This window comes from Arvicanthis niloticus, chromosome 14, assembly GCF_011762505.2.
Source record: "Arvicanthis niloticus isolate mArvNil1 chromosome 14, mArvNil1.pat.X, whole genome shotgun sequence".
Taxonomy (NCBI): Eukaryota; Metazoa; Chordata; class Mammalia; order Rodentia; family Muridae; genus Arvicanthis; species Arvicanthis niloticus.
In genome coordinates, this window is record NC_047671.1 from 53,529,340 (window position 1) to 53,546,850 (window position 17,511).

The 17,511-nt window shown below is 42.5% G+C and overlaps 1 protein-coding gene across 3 annotated transcripts in view; it reads left to right on the forward strand.

Annotated features, from left to right (window-relative positions):
• Nucleotides 1–17,511, forward strand: part of Epb41l4a (erythrocyte membrane protein band 4.1 like 4A) — a 209,447-nt gene that overhangs the window by 100,519 nt on the left and 91,417 nt on the right. For all 3 annotated transcript variants that reach the window (XM_034518397.2, XM_076912856.1, XM_034518399.2), the window contains one exon: nt 16,453–16,504. In XM_034518397.2, the coding sequence (XP_034374288.1) occupies nt 16,453–16,504 (52 nt within the window). The remainder of the gene's footprint in view (nt 1–16,452; nt 16,505–17,511) is intronic.

Sequence of the window (17,511 nt, forward strand, 5' to 3'; positions counted from 1 at the left end):
CGCCAGCAAAAGTATTGTGTGGCTAGCGGGGAAGGAGGAGGGAGATAGAAGATTATCTAAGAACCAGAAAGGGAGTTTTGAGTAGATGGGGGAAGGAATCTGTGTCTGTGGACTCTGGGGATGCTCTGTGCTGCTTGATTACAGTAAACATGGGGGCACATTACTTTCCAGTCTCCTGGTGCATGCACTGTTTTTACTCTCAGGAACTTACGAGTATTAAGTCTATGAACGGTTGCTCGTTGGTATCATATAAAGTCAGAGTGAGGAATGCTGTGATTCCCGACAATCACGTTGCCCCTATGAGTGACTGAGGTAGTAACACCTTTGCTTTCTGACGCTTCTGTGGAAACAGTTTCCTATACCATGTTATTTAAAATATGTACAATTACCTTTAGGTGATGTGTCTAAACACATAAAAGAATTTTATGCTTAGAGTTAGGTCTCATCCCATAAATCTCTCAATGTTCCCCCCTCCTGCTCCTCATCTGAAGTATTTTGGCCAGGAAATAAATGCTCAACCTATACTAAAGAGGATTCAAGAGGGTACAGAGGTAGAATAGAAACAAGCATTGTTCTCCCCACCTGCTTATTTATTTAAAGCATGGGAATGACATGGACAGATACAGGAGACCAGAGCCTTTGCGGTGGGCACTTCAGAGGCCCTACTCAGGGAAGGGGCTATTGGCAGTTGATCTCTGCCGAGGGAGGTAGAGTCACTTGGGGGATGGTGATGTGGCCACTGGTGGATTTCATATGTCCCAGTGGATTCCCCCACAACCATCATTTGTGGACAGTGCTAATTGGACTAGGCTATTGATGATGAGGAGGATGATGAAGATGAGGAGGAGGAAGAGGCATTGGAGATATGAAGTTGGGAGGGGAAAGAGGTTGGAGATATGGGGGATATTGGAGGGAAGTAGTCAGTGAATAGAATTAAAATATGTTGCAAATATATAAGATCAAAATATGTTACAAAATTTTAGAGGATTTTTTAAAGAAACCTTTTTATTTTGGCTAGGCATGGTGGTCACCCCTGTAATCTTAACACTTGGTGGGTTTTGGCAAGAGAAATTAGGTCAGTGCTAACCTGAGCTACACTGATACTCAGCTCCCAAAACAAGGGAGTGGGTATGTAGTTCAGTGGTAGGCTGCTCGTCTAGAATATACAAGGCCCTGGTTTTAACCCTCAAAACAGAAAACAACAACAACAACAAAACAACAACCATGAATCAGTGTGATGAGGGATAGCCAGGAGTGATTTTTGCAGAAGGGGAAACGTTGATGTTACGAACAGAAATTCACCCTACTGTGTCCTGTAGAGCTGAGACTGCCTGGGGTTAAGTGGATCATGGGCATGTCTGCAAGGTAACAGGAGAGTGTGACACAGATGCAGGCAGGTGGGTGGATGGAGGGAGACTGATCTCTGATTGCTTTAGGATGGCGGAGAGAATGCCAAGGGGTTGTCTAGGTAGAGAATATGACAGAGTGGGATTCTGTTGGGCACTGTGGGCAGTAATGAGTTGAAAGTGATACCTCTGACTGGTTTAGATGTTAACTGTTTCCCCATAGGCCCATGTGTTACAGGCTTGGTCTTCATCTGATGATGTTACTAAGAGGTTAGTAGATCAGGAAGCCATTAACTTCAGTGATGGCGTCATCTACTGATAAGTTCATATTAAATGGACTTTGGGGGATAGGGCCTAGCTGCAGGAGGTGGGTTGCTGGAGCGCGGGGCCTTTTGAGTTACAGCTCATAGTTTTCAGATCCAGATTCGCTTCCTGCTTATCTGAGATGAACTAGCCACCCCCTCACGTCCCTGGCACTGCAGAGTGTTATGCCACCATGTGTACCTTAAACTACATGTCTCTTAAACCTCTCCTTCCTTAAACTGATTCTTTTAAGTGTTTGGCCATGATGACAAATAAGTATGTAATATAGAAAATGACCTAATATCCCGATGTCGTGCAGTCTGAGCCTTCATTTGTGTGTTACCATTGGGTGCTTGCATAAGGAAAACATGGTCACAGCTCTGTCTCCGCTCAGTGAACATTATGGCGGGGAGGGCATATAAGGGACTTGGAGATGATTACAAGTGCCTGACTGTGATGGCTGATGAAGGGAGCAGCGATGGAGTGAGAGGCTGAGGGAGGGTCCGTGGAAAGCAGTGAGAGGCTGAGGAAGGGTCCGTGGAAAGCTACTGGGACCACTGAGGCTGATGTCTAATGTGGTCAGAGCATTAGAAGAGTGAGCCAGCAAAATAGGAGTTGGTAGCTGAGAGTAGGAGCCTGGAAATTCAAGTTTCTAATCAGACACTTCCAGAGAGTGGAGTATCAGTTCTTAGAATCAGTCTGTGCTGTAGGGTGAGTCAACCGCGCACTGTTTGCGTCTTCATTTTAAATGGTAAGTGTGGCAGTTTATATAGCATAGAGATATTGAGAGTAGACGAGTAGATCCCGATAAAGTCTTCAGGAGTCCCTGGCATGTGACACCGATGGAAGAGATGTAATTCAATTCAGCAAGTCCCTTTCTTGTTATTTCCTTTATCCTCAGGAATGGAACCAGGGTCTGTGAGTGACCTTGATGGGGGCCGGTGGTACTTTTATAAGAGGCCAATAGTGATTTGTAGAAATCCCCTTCTGCTGAAAAATGGGGCTCCCTTTCTCTGCAGATGGCCCCAATGACAGGCTGTTGCTTCTGTCCATGCTGAGAGGTTGCTCCAGTATAGAACTCAGCTTTTAGTTGTTCATACCAAGGAGCAAACTAAAGCTATAACCTGTCAATGTTGCTTAGAGTCCCTCAGATCTGTACTCAGAGGCAAAGAGCGGAGCTCAAGTAGCTGTTGACTCAGCGATGCACTTGCTGGAGCGCAAGTGTGAAGTATGTTGAGTCCTTAATTCCTCAGGATGACCTGCCCTTTTCCCCTCCCCTCCCCTCCCCTCCCCTCCCCTCCCCTCCCCTCCCCTCCCCTCCCCTCCCCTCCCCTCCCCTCCCCTCCCCTCCCCTCCCCTCCCCTCCCCTCCCCTCCCCTCCCCTCCCCTTTTTGAGATATTTGTGGCTCTTGTGATTCAGACTCTTTTTGACTTCTTAAGTCAAGAAATTGTTTTGTTATTTTAACATGCATATGGCAATTCTTTGGCTTGCAGAAAGCAAGATTAAGCCCCTCTTCCCCGTGGCATAGGCCTGTAATCCCGGCCACTAGGAAGGCTGAGGCAGAGGAACCATAAGCTCGAGGCCAGCCTATATTATATACAGAGTTCAAGGCTAGGCCAGGCAACTTAGTGATATATATTTTTTTTCAAAATAAGAAAAAAAAGGGTTGAGATGTAGCTCAGTGGTAAAGAGTTTGTGGAGCATACGGGAGACCCAAAATTTTATCCTCAGAACCAAGGAAAGGAGAAAGAAAACTCTAGAAAATAGAAATGTAGAATCTTAAGCTATATAGCATTCTAAAGTTCTTTTGTTGTTTCGAGTTCTTTTGTTGTTTCGTAGACAGATCTCACTATGCTATCCCAGCTCTTTCTCCTGAGTGCTGGGATTAAAGACATGTGCCACTATGCCTAGCTGTTCCTTAAAGGAATCATCACCACACCCATTGTAAAATAGATGCAGTAAAGCTTTTTAAATTCTTTGACGATCTCATGTACGTATATGATAGTCATTTTTAACCCCCATTGCCACCTCTCACCTCCTTCCCCTCTCCCTTTGAAAACCATCATCCCAACAGTTCTTTCTCCTACTGGGATATTTTTTGTGTGTCACCCACTCAATTCAGTTGTGATTGCAGCGTGAACACGAGAGGGAGACTGTTTACTGAACATGGGAACCTATTAGTGTCTGCACCACTGAAGAAAATGATTCCTTCATTCCTTTAGAAGCCTTTAGCTGTTCCTGTTCCTTTCCTGAGGGGTGAGGACTCATGAGTCTTCTCCCTTGCGTGACAAGGATGGTGGCCTGTGTGGGTCACTACAGCTGAAGTGAGCTCATCCGTACAGCAACCTTGTCAGATTCACTGCTCATCCTTGGGCTCCTGCATTCCTTTCACCTGCTCTTTTGTGATGGCCCCGAGCCTTTCACAGTGACATAGATGTCCTTTTCAGAACTGAGCACACTGACCAGTTAGGAGTCTGCATTCACCACTGTCCAAGATATGGCAAAGCCTTTTATTATTGCACGATGTCTGTTCTTTAAAAAAGTGTGAAGGAATCGTTGTACTATGAGAACTCTGAGGAGACTCCAGGTGAACAGGTAGCAATGGTTAGACCCTAAATTAAATATGTATTCTGAAGGTTGGTGTCTTAGGGTTTTATTGCTGCTATGAAATATCATGTCAAAAACCAAGTTGGGGAGGAAAGGGTTTATTTGGTTTATATGTCCAGATAACAATCCATCACTGGAGGAAGTCAGGGCAGGAGCTTAAGCAGGGCCCAGAACCTAGAAGCAGGAGCTGATGAGAGGCCGTGGAGGAGTGCTGCTAACTAGTTTGCTCCTCATGGTTTGCTCAGCCTGCTTTCTTACAGATTGCAGAACCACCAGCCCAAGCATGGCTCCACCTACAATGGGCTGGGTGACACCTCCCCACACACACTCCCCCATTGGTCACTGATTGAGAAAATGCCTTACAGCTGGATCCCATGGAGGCATTTCCTCAATTGAGGCGCCTTTCTCTCTGATGAATCTAGCTTGTGTCAAGTTGATGCAAAAGCCAGCCAGTGCAGTTGGGATATTGATTATTGGACAGTATGAAAAGTTTAAATTTTAATTTTGAGGCTTTTGCCTAGAAAATTGATGAATTGTGATATTATCAGCCAAGGTGCATAAAAGAAGCCTATGGTGTTTAGCCCAGACCGTCATAGAGAATGAAGACTGTTAATTTTCTCCTAGTTACACCAGTGCTGTTTTCAAGATTGACAGGCCAAGGTGAAAGGATACCTTGCTCTTGCCTCTTATATCCTGGAGAAAGAGTGAGAGCAGGGAGGACAGCGGTTATGCTTGCTGAGTAACTGGGTGTTTGGGGCTTATGTAATAAGCAGGTTGCATGAAATAGGGATGAGACAGAAAGGTGTGTTTGATTTATTGTTATCTTTGTATAGACTAGGATCTAGTATAGTTTGTGGAAAAAAATCTCTCTCTCTCTCTCTCTCTCTCTCTCTCTCTCTCTCTCTCTGGTTTAAAATAGAGGGGAACTAGGAGGAAAAAGTGACACCAGACAGAGATGCTCCTAGCATCCTAGCGAATGCAGGCTGTGTCTCCTTGGGGCCACCTGGATAGGCAAGATGGCAGAGCACCAAGGTCCAGTCCAGAAACGCCACACCCTGATGGTCACCGTCACATAGTGTGACCCTGGAATCTCTGTGTATCTTTTTATTCTCACTCTGTGTGGGCAAAAGGACTAGAACAAGCACCCCCCCTTCTTTCTAAAAATTATCCATCAGCCTGATTTTTGTTGCTACGACAGAGTGCTCGAGACTGGTGTACTACCGGATAGATTTAGTGTGATGTATGATCCAAGGGGCTGGGTGTCCACGATGAGGATGAGGCAGGAGCACCAGGCAAGGCCTTGTGCTGTGTCATAATGGACAAACAAGAGGAAGAGGCAAAGCAGAAAGAGAGGCCTTGCTTCGGACCAACCCTGCTCCCATAAGTAATCCATCCCCAGGAAGCATTTCATCCAGGAGGGTGGCAGCTCATGAACTAATGCTCTCTTAAAGGTCACACTCTCTCGGTACTGTTACACTGGGGGCTAAATTTCATGAGTGTTGGGAGAGGACAAATGGCGTCCAAACCACAGCCTCAGGCTTCATGAATGCTGGTGTTACAGCTATTGGGCAGCACCGAATTTAATACGCTGCTCTCTGGCAAAGGAATATATTGTCACTTAAAAACAGGCTCCCTTGCTTGTACAGTGGTTGGGGAGGGTCAGGGAGACAGTTTAGTTGGTGAAGTGCCTGCCATGCAAACATGAGCCCAGAGTTGGCTTCCCCAGCATTTATGTCAGTGCTGGGCAGGGTGAGGCTTGCCTGTAGCGCCAGGGTGTGTGGTGGAGTTAAGAAGACCTACACAGAGTTCAGTGGCCAACTAGACTAGCCAAGCTAACCACCCCCAGGCTCAGTGAAAAACTCTGTCTCAAAAAAAGGAGGGGGGGGCACAAAATTGGGAGGAATTGGGAAAGAATATGAGCCAAATACATAGTGTGCATATATTAAATTCTCAGTAAAAATATATAAAATGAGGAGAAACAATTAAGGACATCTGATACGGACCTCTAGCCTCCACATGCGTTCACACAAACACACAGACACACAGGCAGTTGAGGCAGATGACATGTATTGTATAAAACACAAGGGCATTTGAGACAATTGATGTGTATTTTACAACAATGACAACTACAACATAAACACATATAGGATGTTGGGGTGATTGGCATGTATTTTATAACAACAACAACAACAACAACAACAACAACAACAACACACACACACACAGACAGACAGAGGCAGCCTCAACATATAATACAGTTGACATGCATTTTATAGCAATATAAGGTTCTTTTCGCCAATACATAAATCTTGAGGATTTTTTAATGAACAATTGTTCAGTGTTTTTCTCTTAGTTAAGTCTTTTTGTATTTCCCTTGGAGTTTTCTTTGTGTCTAATTTTAATACCACATACACTTGCATTTTTATGTACATTTTCTCATGCTCTAGATTGTTTTTTTTTATTGGATATTATACTTACATTTCAGATTTTATCCTCTTACCCCATTCCCTCCCACCAGGAACCCTCTATCCCATCCCCCCTTCTCCTGCTTCTATGAGGATGTTCCCCCACTCACCCCCCAAATTCTCACATCCCCATCCTTGAATTCCCCCACACTCAATGTCCAGCCTTCATGAGACCAAGGATCTCCTCTCCCACCTATGCCCAACAAGGCCACCCTCCCCTACATATACAGCTGCAGTCATGGGTTCCTCCCTATGTGCTCCCAGGCTGGTGGTTTAGACCCTGGGGAGCTCTGGTTGGTTGGTATTGTTGCTCTCCTTATGGGGTCACAAACCCTTTCAGCTCCTTTAGTCTTCTCTCTAACTCCTCCATTGGGAACCCTTGATCAGATCAAGGGTTAGCTGTGAGCATCTGCCTCTGAATATGTCAGACTCTGGCAGACCTCTAAGGAGACAGCTATATCAGGCTCTTGTCAGTATACACTTCCTGACATCCACATCAGTGTCTACTTTTGGTGACTGCACATGGGATGGATACCCAGGTGGAATGGTCTCCAGACAGCCCCTCCTTCAGTTTCTGTCCCACACTTTGTGTCCATATTTGCTCCCTTGAGTATTTTGTTACTCCTTCCAAGTAGGACCGAGGCACCCACACTTGGTCTTCCTTCTTCATGAGCTTCATATGGTCTGTGAGTTGAATCTTGGCTATTTCAAGCTTTTGGGCTAATATCCACTTATCAGTGAGTGAACACCATGTGTGTTCTTTTGTGATTGGGTTACCTCACACAGGATGATATTTTCTAGTTCTATCCATTTACCTAAGAATTTCTTTTTGTTTGTTTGTTTGTTTGTTTTGTTTTGTGTTTTGTTTTTTTCGAGACAGGGTTTCTCTGTGTAGCCCTGGCTGTCCTGGAACTAACTCTGTAGACCAGGCTGGCCTTGAACTCAGAAATCCGCCTGCCTCTGCCTCCCAAGTGCTGGGATTAAAGGCATGCGCCACCACCGCCCGGCTTAAGAATTTCTTGAATTCATTATTTTTAATAGCTGAGTAATACTCCATTGTGTAAATGTACCACATTTTCTGTATCCATTCCTCTGTTGAAGGATATTTGGGTTCTTTCCAGCTTCTGGCTATTATAAATAAGGCTTCTATGAACATAGTGGATCATATGTCCTTGTTATATGTTGGAGCAACTTTTGTGTATATGCCCAGAAGAGGTATAGCTAGGTCCACTGGTAATGCTATGTCCAGTTTTTGTGGAACCACCATACTGATTTCCAGAGTGGTTGTACCAGCTTGCAATCCCACCAACAATGGAGGAGTGTTCCTCTTTTTCCATATCCTCGCCAGCATCTACTATCACCTGAGTTTTTGGTCTTAGCCATTCTGACTGGTGTGAGGTGGTATCTCAGTGTTGTTTTGATTTGCATTTCCCTGATGACTAAGGATGTTGAGCATTTCTTAAGGTGCTTCTCGGCCATTTGAGTTTCCTCAATTGAGAATTCTTTGTTTAGCTCTGTACCCCATATTTTAATAGGGTTATTTGGTTGTCTGGAGTCTAATTTCTTGAGTTCTTTGTATATATTGGATATTAGCTCTCTATGGGATGTAGGATTGGTAATGATCTTTTCCCAATCGGTTGGTTGCCGTTTTGTTTTATTGACAATGTCCTTTGCTTTACAGAAGCTTTGCAATTTTATGAGGTCCCATTTGTCAATTCTTGATCTTAGAGCAAAAGTCATTGGTGTTCTGTTCAGGAACTTTCCCCCTGTGCCTAGGTATTTGAGGGTCTTCCCCACCTTCTATTAGTTTCAGTGTATCTGGTTTTATGTGAAGGTCCTTTATCTACTTGGACTTGAGCTTTGTACAAGGAGATAAGAATGGATTGATTTGCATTCTTCTACATGCTGACCTCCAGTTGAACCAGCACCATTTGTTGAAAATGCTGATCTTTTTCCACTGGATGGTTTTAGCTCCTTTGTCAAAGATCAAGTGACCATAGGTGTGTGGGTTCATTTCTGGATTTTCAGTTCTATTCCATTGATCTTTCTGCCTGTCTCTGTACCAATACCATGCAGGTTTTTATCACTATTGCTCTGCAGTACAGTTTGAGTTCAGGGATGGTGATTCCCCCTGAAGTTCTTTTATTGTTGAGAATAGTTCTCGCTATCCTGGGTTTCTTGTTATTCCAAATGAATTTGCAAATTGCTCTTTTTATCTCCTTGAAGAATTGATTTGGAAGTTTGATGGTGATTGCATTAAATCTGTAGATTGCTTTTGGCAAGATGGCCATTTTTACTAAATTAATCCTGCCAATCTACAAGCATCGGAGATCTTTCCATCTTCTGAGATCTTCTTCGATTTCTTTCTTCAGAGACTTGAAGTTCTTGTCATACAGATCTTTCACTTGCTTGGTTAGATTCACTCCAAGATATTTTATATTATTTGTGACTATTATGAAGGGTGTCATTTCCCTAATTTCTTTCTCAGTCTGTTTATCCTTTGAGTAGAGGAAGGCTACTGATTTGTTTGAGTTGATTTTATATCCAGCCACTTTGCTGAAGTTGTTTATCAGGATTAGGAGTTCTCTGGTGGAAGTTTTAGTGTCACTTAAGTATACTATCATATCATCTGCAAATAGTGAAATTTTGACTTCTTCCTTTCCTATTTGTATCCCTTTGACGTTCTTTTGTTGTCTAATTGCTCTGGCTAGTACTTCCAATATTATATTGAATAGGTAGGGTGAGAGTGGGCAGCCTTGTCTAGTTTCTGATCTTAGTGAGATTGCTTCAAGTTTCTCTCCGTTTAGTTTGATGTTGGCTACTGGCTTGCTGTATATTGCTTTTAGTATGTTTAGGTATGGGCCTTGAATTCCTGATCTTTCTAAGACTTTTAACATAAAGGGATGTTGAATTTTGTCAAATGCTTTCTCAGTATCTAGTGAGATGATCATGTGTTTTTTTTTCTTTGAGTTTGTTTATATAGTGGATTACATTGATATATTTCCAAATATTGAACCATCCCTGCATTCCTGGGATAAAGCCTACTTGATCATGATGGGTGATTGTTTTGATGTCTTCTTGGATTCGGTTAGATTTTATTGAGTATTTTTGCATCTATGTTCATAAGAGAGATGATTGGTCTAAAGTTCTCTTTCTTTGTTGGGTATTTGTGAGGTTTAGGTATGAGCGTGATTGTTGCTTCATAGAATGAATTGGGTAATGTTCCTCCTGTTTGTATTCTGTGGAATAGTTTGAAGAGAATTGGTATTACGTCTTCCTTGACGGTCTGATAGAATTTTGCACTAAAACCATCTGGCCTCGGACTTTTTTTAGTGGGGAGACTTTTAATGACTGCTTCTATTTCTTTAGGGGTTATGGGACTGTTTAGATGGTTTATCTGCTTCTGATTTAATTTTGGTACCTGGTATCTGTCTAGAAAATTGTCCATTTCATCCAGATTTTCCAATTTTGTTGAGTATAGGCCTTTGTAGTAGGATCTGATGATTTTTTAAATTCCCTCAGTTCCTGTTGTTATGTCTCCCTTTTCAGTTCAGATTTTATTAATTTGGATACTGTCTCTGTGTCCTTTGGTTAGTCTGGCTAAGGGTTCATTTATCTTGTTGATTTTTCTCAAAAAACCAGTTCCTGGTTTTGTTGATATAGTTTTTTCTGTTTCTACTTGGTTGATTTCAGCCCTGAGTTTGATTAATTTCTGCCGTCTACTCCTCTTGGGTGTATTTGTTTCTTTTTGTTCTAAAGCTTTCAGGTGTGCTGCCAAGTTGTTAGTGCATGCTCTTTCCAGTTTCTTTTTGTAGGCACTTAGAGCTATGAGTTTCCTCTTAGTACTGTTTTCATAGAGTCCCATAAGTTTTGGTATGATGTATCCTCATTTTTATTAAATTCTAAAAAGTCTTTAATTTCTTTCTTTATTTTTTTCCTTGACCAAGTCATCATTGAGTAGAGCATTGTTCAGTTTCCACGTGTCTGTGGGCTTTCTGTTGTTTTTGTCATTATTAAAGACCAGCCTTAGTCCATGGTGGTCTGATAGAGTACAAGGGATTATTTCAATCTTTTTGTATCTGTTGAGGCCTGTTTTGTGACCAACTATATGGTCTGTTTTGGAGAAGGTACCATGAGGTGCTGAGAAAAAGGTATATTCTTTCATTTTAGGATGAAATGTTCTATAGATATCAGTTAAGTCTAATTGGTTCATAACTTCTGTTAGTTTCATTGTGTCTAGTGTTTAGTTTTTGTTTCCATGATCTGTCCATTGCTGAGAGTGGGGTGTTTAAATCTCCCACAATTATTGTGTGAGGTGCAATGTATGCTTTAGTAAAAATTTCTTTACTTTAGTAAAGTTTCTTTAGTAAAGTTTCTTTTATGTATGTGGGTGCCTTGGCATTTGGGGCATATATGTTCAGAATTGAGAGTTCATCTTGATAGATTTTTCCTTTGTTGAGTATAAAGTGTCCTTCCTTATTCCTTATCTTTTTTGATTAGTTTTGGTTGAAAGTCTATTTTATTTGATATTAGAATTGCTACTCCAGCTTGTTTCTTGGGACCATTAGCTTGGAAGTTTGTTTTCCATCATTTTACTCTGAGGTGTCTGTCTTTTTCACCGAGGTACGTTTCCTGTATGCAGCAAAATTCTGGTTCCTGTTTATGAATCCATTCTGATAGTCTATGTCTTTTTATTGGAGAATTAAGTCCATTGATATTAAGAGATATTAAGGAAAAATGATTGTTGAGTTCTGTTATTTTTGTTATTAGAGGTGGAATTATGTTCGTGTAACTATCTAATTTTGGGGTTGTTGGAAGATGCTTTTTCCCGGTTGTAGTTTCTCTCTTTGTGTTGGAGTTTTCCACCAGTTATCCTTTGAAGTGCTGGATTTGTGGGAAGATATTGTGTAAATTTGGTTTTGTCATGGAATATCTTGGTTTCTCCATCAATAGTGATTGAGAGTTTTGCTGGGTATAGTAGTCTGGGCTGGCATTTGTGTTCTTTTAGGGTCTGTATGATATCAGTCCAGGATCTTCTGGCTTTTATAGTCTCTTGTGAGAAGTCTGGTGTAATTCTTATAGGTCTGCCTTTATATGTTACGTTACCTTTTTCCCTTACTGCTTTTAGTATTTTTTCTTTGTTTTGTAGATTTGATGTTTTGATTATTATGTGACATGAGGTATTTCTTTTCTGGTTTAGTCTATTTGGAGTTCTGTAGGCTTCTTGTATATTCATGAACATCTCTTTCTTTAGGTTAGGGAAGTTTTTCTCAATAATTTTGTTGAAGATATTTAATGGCCCTTTAAGTTGGGAATCATCACCCTCATCTATACCTATTATCCTTAGGTTTGTTCTTCTCATTGTGTCCTGGATTTCCTGGATGTTTTGGATTAGGAGTTTTTTTGCATTTTGCATTTTCTTTGACAGTTGTGTCAATGTTTTCCATGGTATCTTCTGCACCTGAGATTCTCTCTTCTATTTCTTGTATTCTGTTGGTGATGCTTGTGTCTATGACTCCTGATCTCTTTCCTAGATTTTCTATCTCCAGGGTAGTCTCTCTTTGAGATTTCTTTATTGTTTCTACTTCCATTTTTAGATCCTGGATGGTTTTGTTTAATTCCTTCACCTGTTTGGTTGTGTTTTCTTGCAATTCTTTAAGGGATTTTTGTTTCCTCTTTAAGGGCTTCTACCTGTTTACCTGTGTTCACCTGTACTTCTTTAGGGCAGTTATTTATGTCCTTCTTAAAGTCCTCTATCATCATCATGAGAAGTGATTTTAATTCTGAATCCTGCTTTTTCCGTGTGATGGGGTGTCCAGGGCTTGCTATGGTGGGAGAACTGGGTTCTGATGATGCCAAGTAACTTTGGTTTCTGTCGCTTATGTTCTTGCGCTTGCCTTTTGCCATCTGGTTAACTCTAGTGCTACCTGCACACACTGTCTCTGACTGGAGCCTGTCTTTCCAGTTATCTTGTTTGTGTCAGAACTCCTCAGGGTCCAGATGTCTCAGTGATCCTGTGATCCTGAGCTCCAGCTGCTCTGAGTGCAGTGGCTCCTCTAGGATGTCTCAGGATATGGTGTCTCCATGGTAGCAGACCAGCTAGGTGTCCGTTGCTCTGGGTGCAGTGTCTCCTCTAGGATGTCTCAGGATATGGTGTCAGCTGCTCTGAGTGCAGTGGCTCCTCTACGATGTCTCCGGAAATGGTATCTTCATGGGAGTGACCAGCTAGGTGTCTGCCCCAGCCACAAGGAACAAGCGAGGGGCAGAAGGGAAGTGGTATTCCCCAGGGGCAGGGTTTGGTGCGTGGCAGGTCCTGAGCGCCCCTTGCTCCCAGTTGTAGCTCTGGGGCGTAGGGTAGTGTGAGAGTGTTCTTACCTGTTGCTCTGAGTGCAGTGGCTCCTCTAGGATGTCTCAGGATATGGTGTCTTTATGGTGGCAGACCAGCTAGGTGTTTGCTCCAGCCACAAGGCCATGCTCTAGATTGTAATTCTGTGCATGTGTGTCACTGGTTTGACTTTAAGTACCTGAGGTTAGAGACAGGCCCATCTTACTTTCCAGGATGGTTCCTGGTGTGACGTATGAAGGGTGTGAATAGAGAGTGCTCTGTACATGTTAAGTAGTGGAGAGACTACCTTCAGAACCTTAAGATTGGCATAGTGCATACCCTAGCAAGTTTCTGCATCCTTTTTCCTCTTGGGGATGAGCAGCAGCCTGGTATGTTCGGTGTAACCAGACATGCACTGTGTTTGGTTGCTTGTTGATAACTTGTTGGTGACAAGTGCCGTCAGACTGGCTGCTATTGTTTCAAGGTCATATCTTTCTCTTGGTTGAGCGTCAGTGGATTTTGCAGTGAGGATGTTGGCTTGGGAAACCCTGTAGATTGTGTTTACTATTTACATTCTGGAGCATTTATCATTGTCTGACCTTTGTCACCTCTGCCTTCCATTTTGATAAAATGAGATTTGTGCCTGGCATGCTGTGGATGGATGCTTGGCATATCAGATGTGCAGGGAGTTGATCGAGTGGCCTTTGATTAAGTCTTTGCTTTGCTTTGTGCAGAATTGTAATTTCTATCTCATCTCAGGACTTTATTGTGCTTTTTTACATAAAAACTTAATCATTCTCATGGGTAGATGTTAAATTGTACAGATTATTATTAATGTGCTTTGTTTGATACACCAAGAATTCTTTCCTATTCCATTGAGATAAAAGCTTCCTTTCTGTTTTCTTTACATGGCCTTCCCAGTGTTGAAAACAGAAACAATTTTTCTGTTTTTCTGTAGTCATAAAAACTACACACAGTCAGAAAATAACACACACATTGAGCATCACAGTGCACCATCAGTATAGACCACTTTTATGTTCTTACCTTCCAGCCAAAAATAAACATTAGAAAACAGTTTATTACCCAAAATGCCTTGAACTGAAGAGTCTATAAAATTTGATACTTTGTAATCATTTTAGATGATAAAGTTTAGAAGTGTTGCTCTCATTTGGGTCCTTCCTGGTGTCAGTCTCCCTTCCCATCCCCCATTCTTCCTTTGGCATTCTCTGTATCCGAGTGTGTGTGTGCGTGTGTGTGTGTGTGTGTGTGTGTGTGTGTGTGGTGTGTGTGTGTGTGTGTGTGTGTGAGAGAGAGAGAGAGAGAGAGAGAGAGAGAGAGAGAGAGAGAGAGAGATGGATGAAAGGCCTAAAATTAAAATACAGTATTTGGAATGTTTTGACCTCTGGCAGAGATGAGGAGAACTTCTAAGGACCTATCTGCCTCCAGTTCTTGTTCTTACGGGTTTTTATGGATGGGTCACCAGCCATCAATGACAGCTTGAGTCCAGTTTGGTGACACCCAGAGAGAAGAGAGCCACTGACCTGCAGAACTCCGATATAATAAATGGATGTTGTTTTAAGTCTCACTTTTTTTTTTGACAGTTTGTTATGGTGCAGTAGAACCCTAAGCAACCGTTGTGTTTCTTTAGCTTTCCCTCTGGGGAAAAAAAAGGAATATTTAAAAAATGATTTATTAACCCCCCCACGTGTGTACTTGCAAGCATGAATATGATAAGTGTGTGTGAGTACGGTCATGTGCCATGTTACATGTGTCAGCCTCAGCCCTGCACAGCAAGCACTGTTGCCCTTCCAGCCACTCCTCAGCCTCAAACCTTTATACTCAACACCGAAGGAAAGAAATAGTCCATCAACTTTATGTTTTCATTTCATGGGAAGGATGCTTAGCTTTCTACACAAAGGAGAATGAGTCTGTTCTGTGTCTGAGCACAGTGACAGTGGGCTGATTTTGCTATACACTGTGATTCAGAATTTCCCGGTGAACCAGAGTTTCAGCACCAAAACAGCCTCTTCCATCATTGTGGGCTCCCCAGAAGCCCCCCATGCTTCAAATAACTCTTCTGCTTTAATGGGGACTCTAGGCCTGGCTGTGTGTCTACAAGGCCAGATAGTGAACACTGTTTTAAGTTCACCAGTGTTTATTGGTTGTGTCTATTGGTGACTCTGTAACATCTTTGGAATGTAACATCTCACTGCCTTGAGAGACACTGGGAAATGGTGCAGATGAATTGAGCCTGGTGCTGCAGTGACGGCATTAACTGGGGCACTAAGTATGAAAGTTTATCTTGTATAATTTGAATTAGAAGGTAAGGGGATTGCATAACATACCAGAACCACTGTTTATAATAACGGTTCACCCAAGGCAAGGGGAGGAAACACTGGTTGGTAGGTTCTCCGGGACTTTTCTTGTAGCCCCTGAATCTCCCCCGTGTGTGTGTTCAGTTGTCCATATTTGTCTAGGATAAATGATGGAGAGGCTTCACCTCTTTACCCCCATGGGCCCATCAGTGCCTTCCATGTAACCCTTCTGCCTTCTTTGGGCTTCTGTGGCTTTTCCTTTCTCCTCTTGCAGATGGAGAGCTGAGGCTAGAGACTTGCTTCTTTTGGTGATTATTATTTCACAGGAAAAAAAAGGAAAGACCTTCTGCAGAGCCAAGAATTCTCCTATTTCTGTCTGGGATTCTATTCATTAAAGATTAATTTGAGTTAATAAGCTAATACCTTAGATGGGTTAATGCTAGTTCCCAAGAGTGAGCCGCACACCTTCCTAGCAATCACGGGTTGCGTAGCTGAGGGTGAGCTGGCAGATAAAGACTTTGTGTGAGGTACTCTGTTTACTCCACATAGAAACGCTGTGGGGATATTCAGAGTTTTCCAGTTCTTTGTCTCCTGTTGCGTGGTGATGACAGGGGGATCCAGGAAGAAATCCTTGTGGATCTGTTTAGGTCCTCAGCTGAGCTGAACTCTCCTCATGGATCCTGAATGGATGGCTTGAGTTAAATTGATGGCTTTCTTCCTAATACCTAGTAGCAACTGTTAATAGGGCATGGAACAGCTAATGAAGAGGTAGCCACTGCCTTCCAAGTAATACAACTCATTCATAAATGTCTGGCTGTTACCCACCCGACAGTGAGTACAGTCCAGCTGAGAAGCATTTGCTGCCCTGTCCCTCCAGGCACCAGCAGCGAATGCTTTCCTCGTAACTTAAGGTTCTAACCACAGAACGCTCCTTAAAGGAGTGTGTTTTTCGCTGTGACACAATGCATAGTTAAGTGTTTACATGTCAACAACTATTTAAATGCCATTTGAGTAATACTTGAGAGATATTCTTGATGCCAAGGCCGACGAACAGTGTCTAACTGTTACGATTCTCCTTTCTGTCTCACAGTATTGGCTGGATCCCGCAAAGACTCTTGCAGAACACAAGGAGCTGATCAACAGTAGGTATTTGATTCTAATTCTGTGAGAGTGTGGCGTGAGCATGGCGAACTGTCTGTGATTAGTGCTGGTGAGGGAACAGCGGGACCAGAGAGCAGAGCCCTGGGCTGTGTGGTGTGAGGCTCTTGGCTGACTGGCGGGCTTAATTTAATCAGATCCTCAGCCAATCTCATTACCACAGAGATGTCCTAGGGATGCACCCTCTCTTGGTTTTTATCTTTTCTGTATGTTTGTCTCTAAAACCTGTCCTTCAAAAGGGGGAAGGCAGAGAGGAAAGTGTTTGTTCCTGAGTTATGGAGTGTTTTGTTATCCATGTCGCAGGGGACACACCCGTGACCTATAAAGTTTCTATGACTTCAGACAGAGAGATCGTTCCTTGTCAGGAGTTATCTTTTGGAATGATCAATATGAATTAACTGGGAAAGTTGTTGTAATTAAGTACATATTCTTTAATCTTAATATCCGTACCCAAGGTTTTATTCATAAACATATATATGCACAAACTTAAGCATGCAAAAGAATAATCCTTTAACAAATATTTGTGGAAACATTAGGGAAAGTTAAAAATTTAAAACATTTTGTGTGTAATTCACCGACATTGCATCATTCATATTGTTGTAACTGTTAACATCCACATAATTTTTTCATTATCCCAGACTGAACTCTATGGCTAGCAAAGCATTGTGTTTAAATTGTGAGTGACTGCCACTCAGAACCTAGAGGGCCCCTCTGCCTTTATGCTGATCCCTCCTAGGCCTGTGGGCCCTTTCTCTGAGGTAATATTGGTTATGTGAACTTCCATGGATCCCAGCACAAGACTGCAGCCACTCCTCAGAAAGGAACTAGAACCCCAGAACTGCAGGGCCCTCAGGAGCAAGTACAGATTCTCTGAACGTCAGCATCGGTGTTACATTTCTGGTTTTCTACCTCAGCGGTTCCATTTATAGCTCTGGTCCATTTGAACCAATTAAAAACAATAACCATCAGAAACTTAGAAAATTTCAGGAAT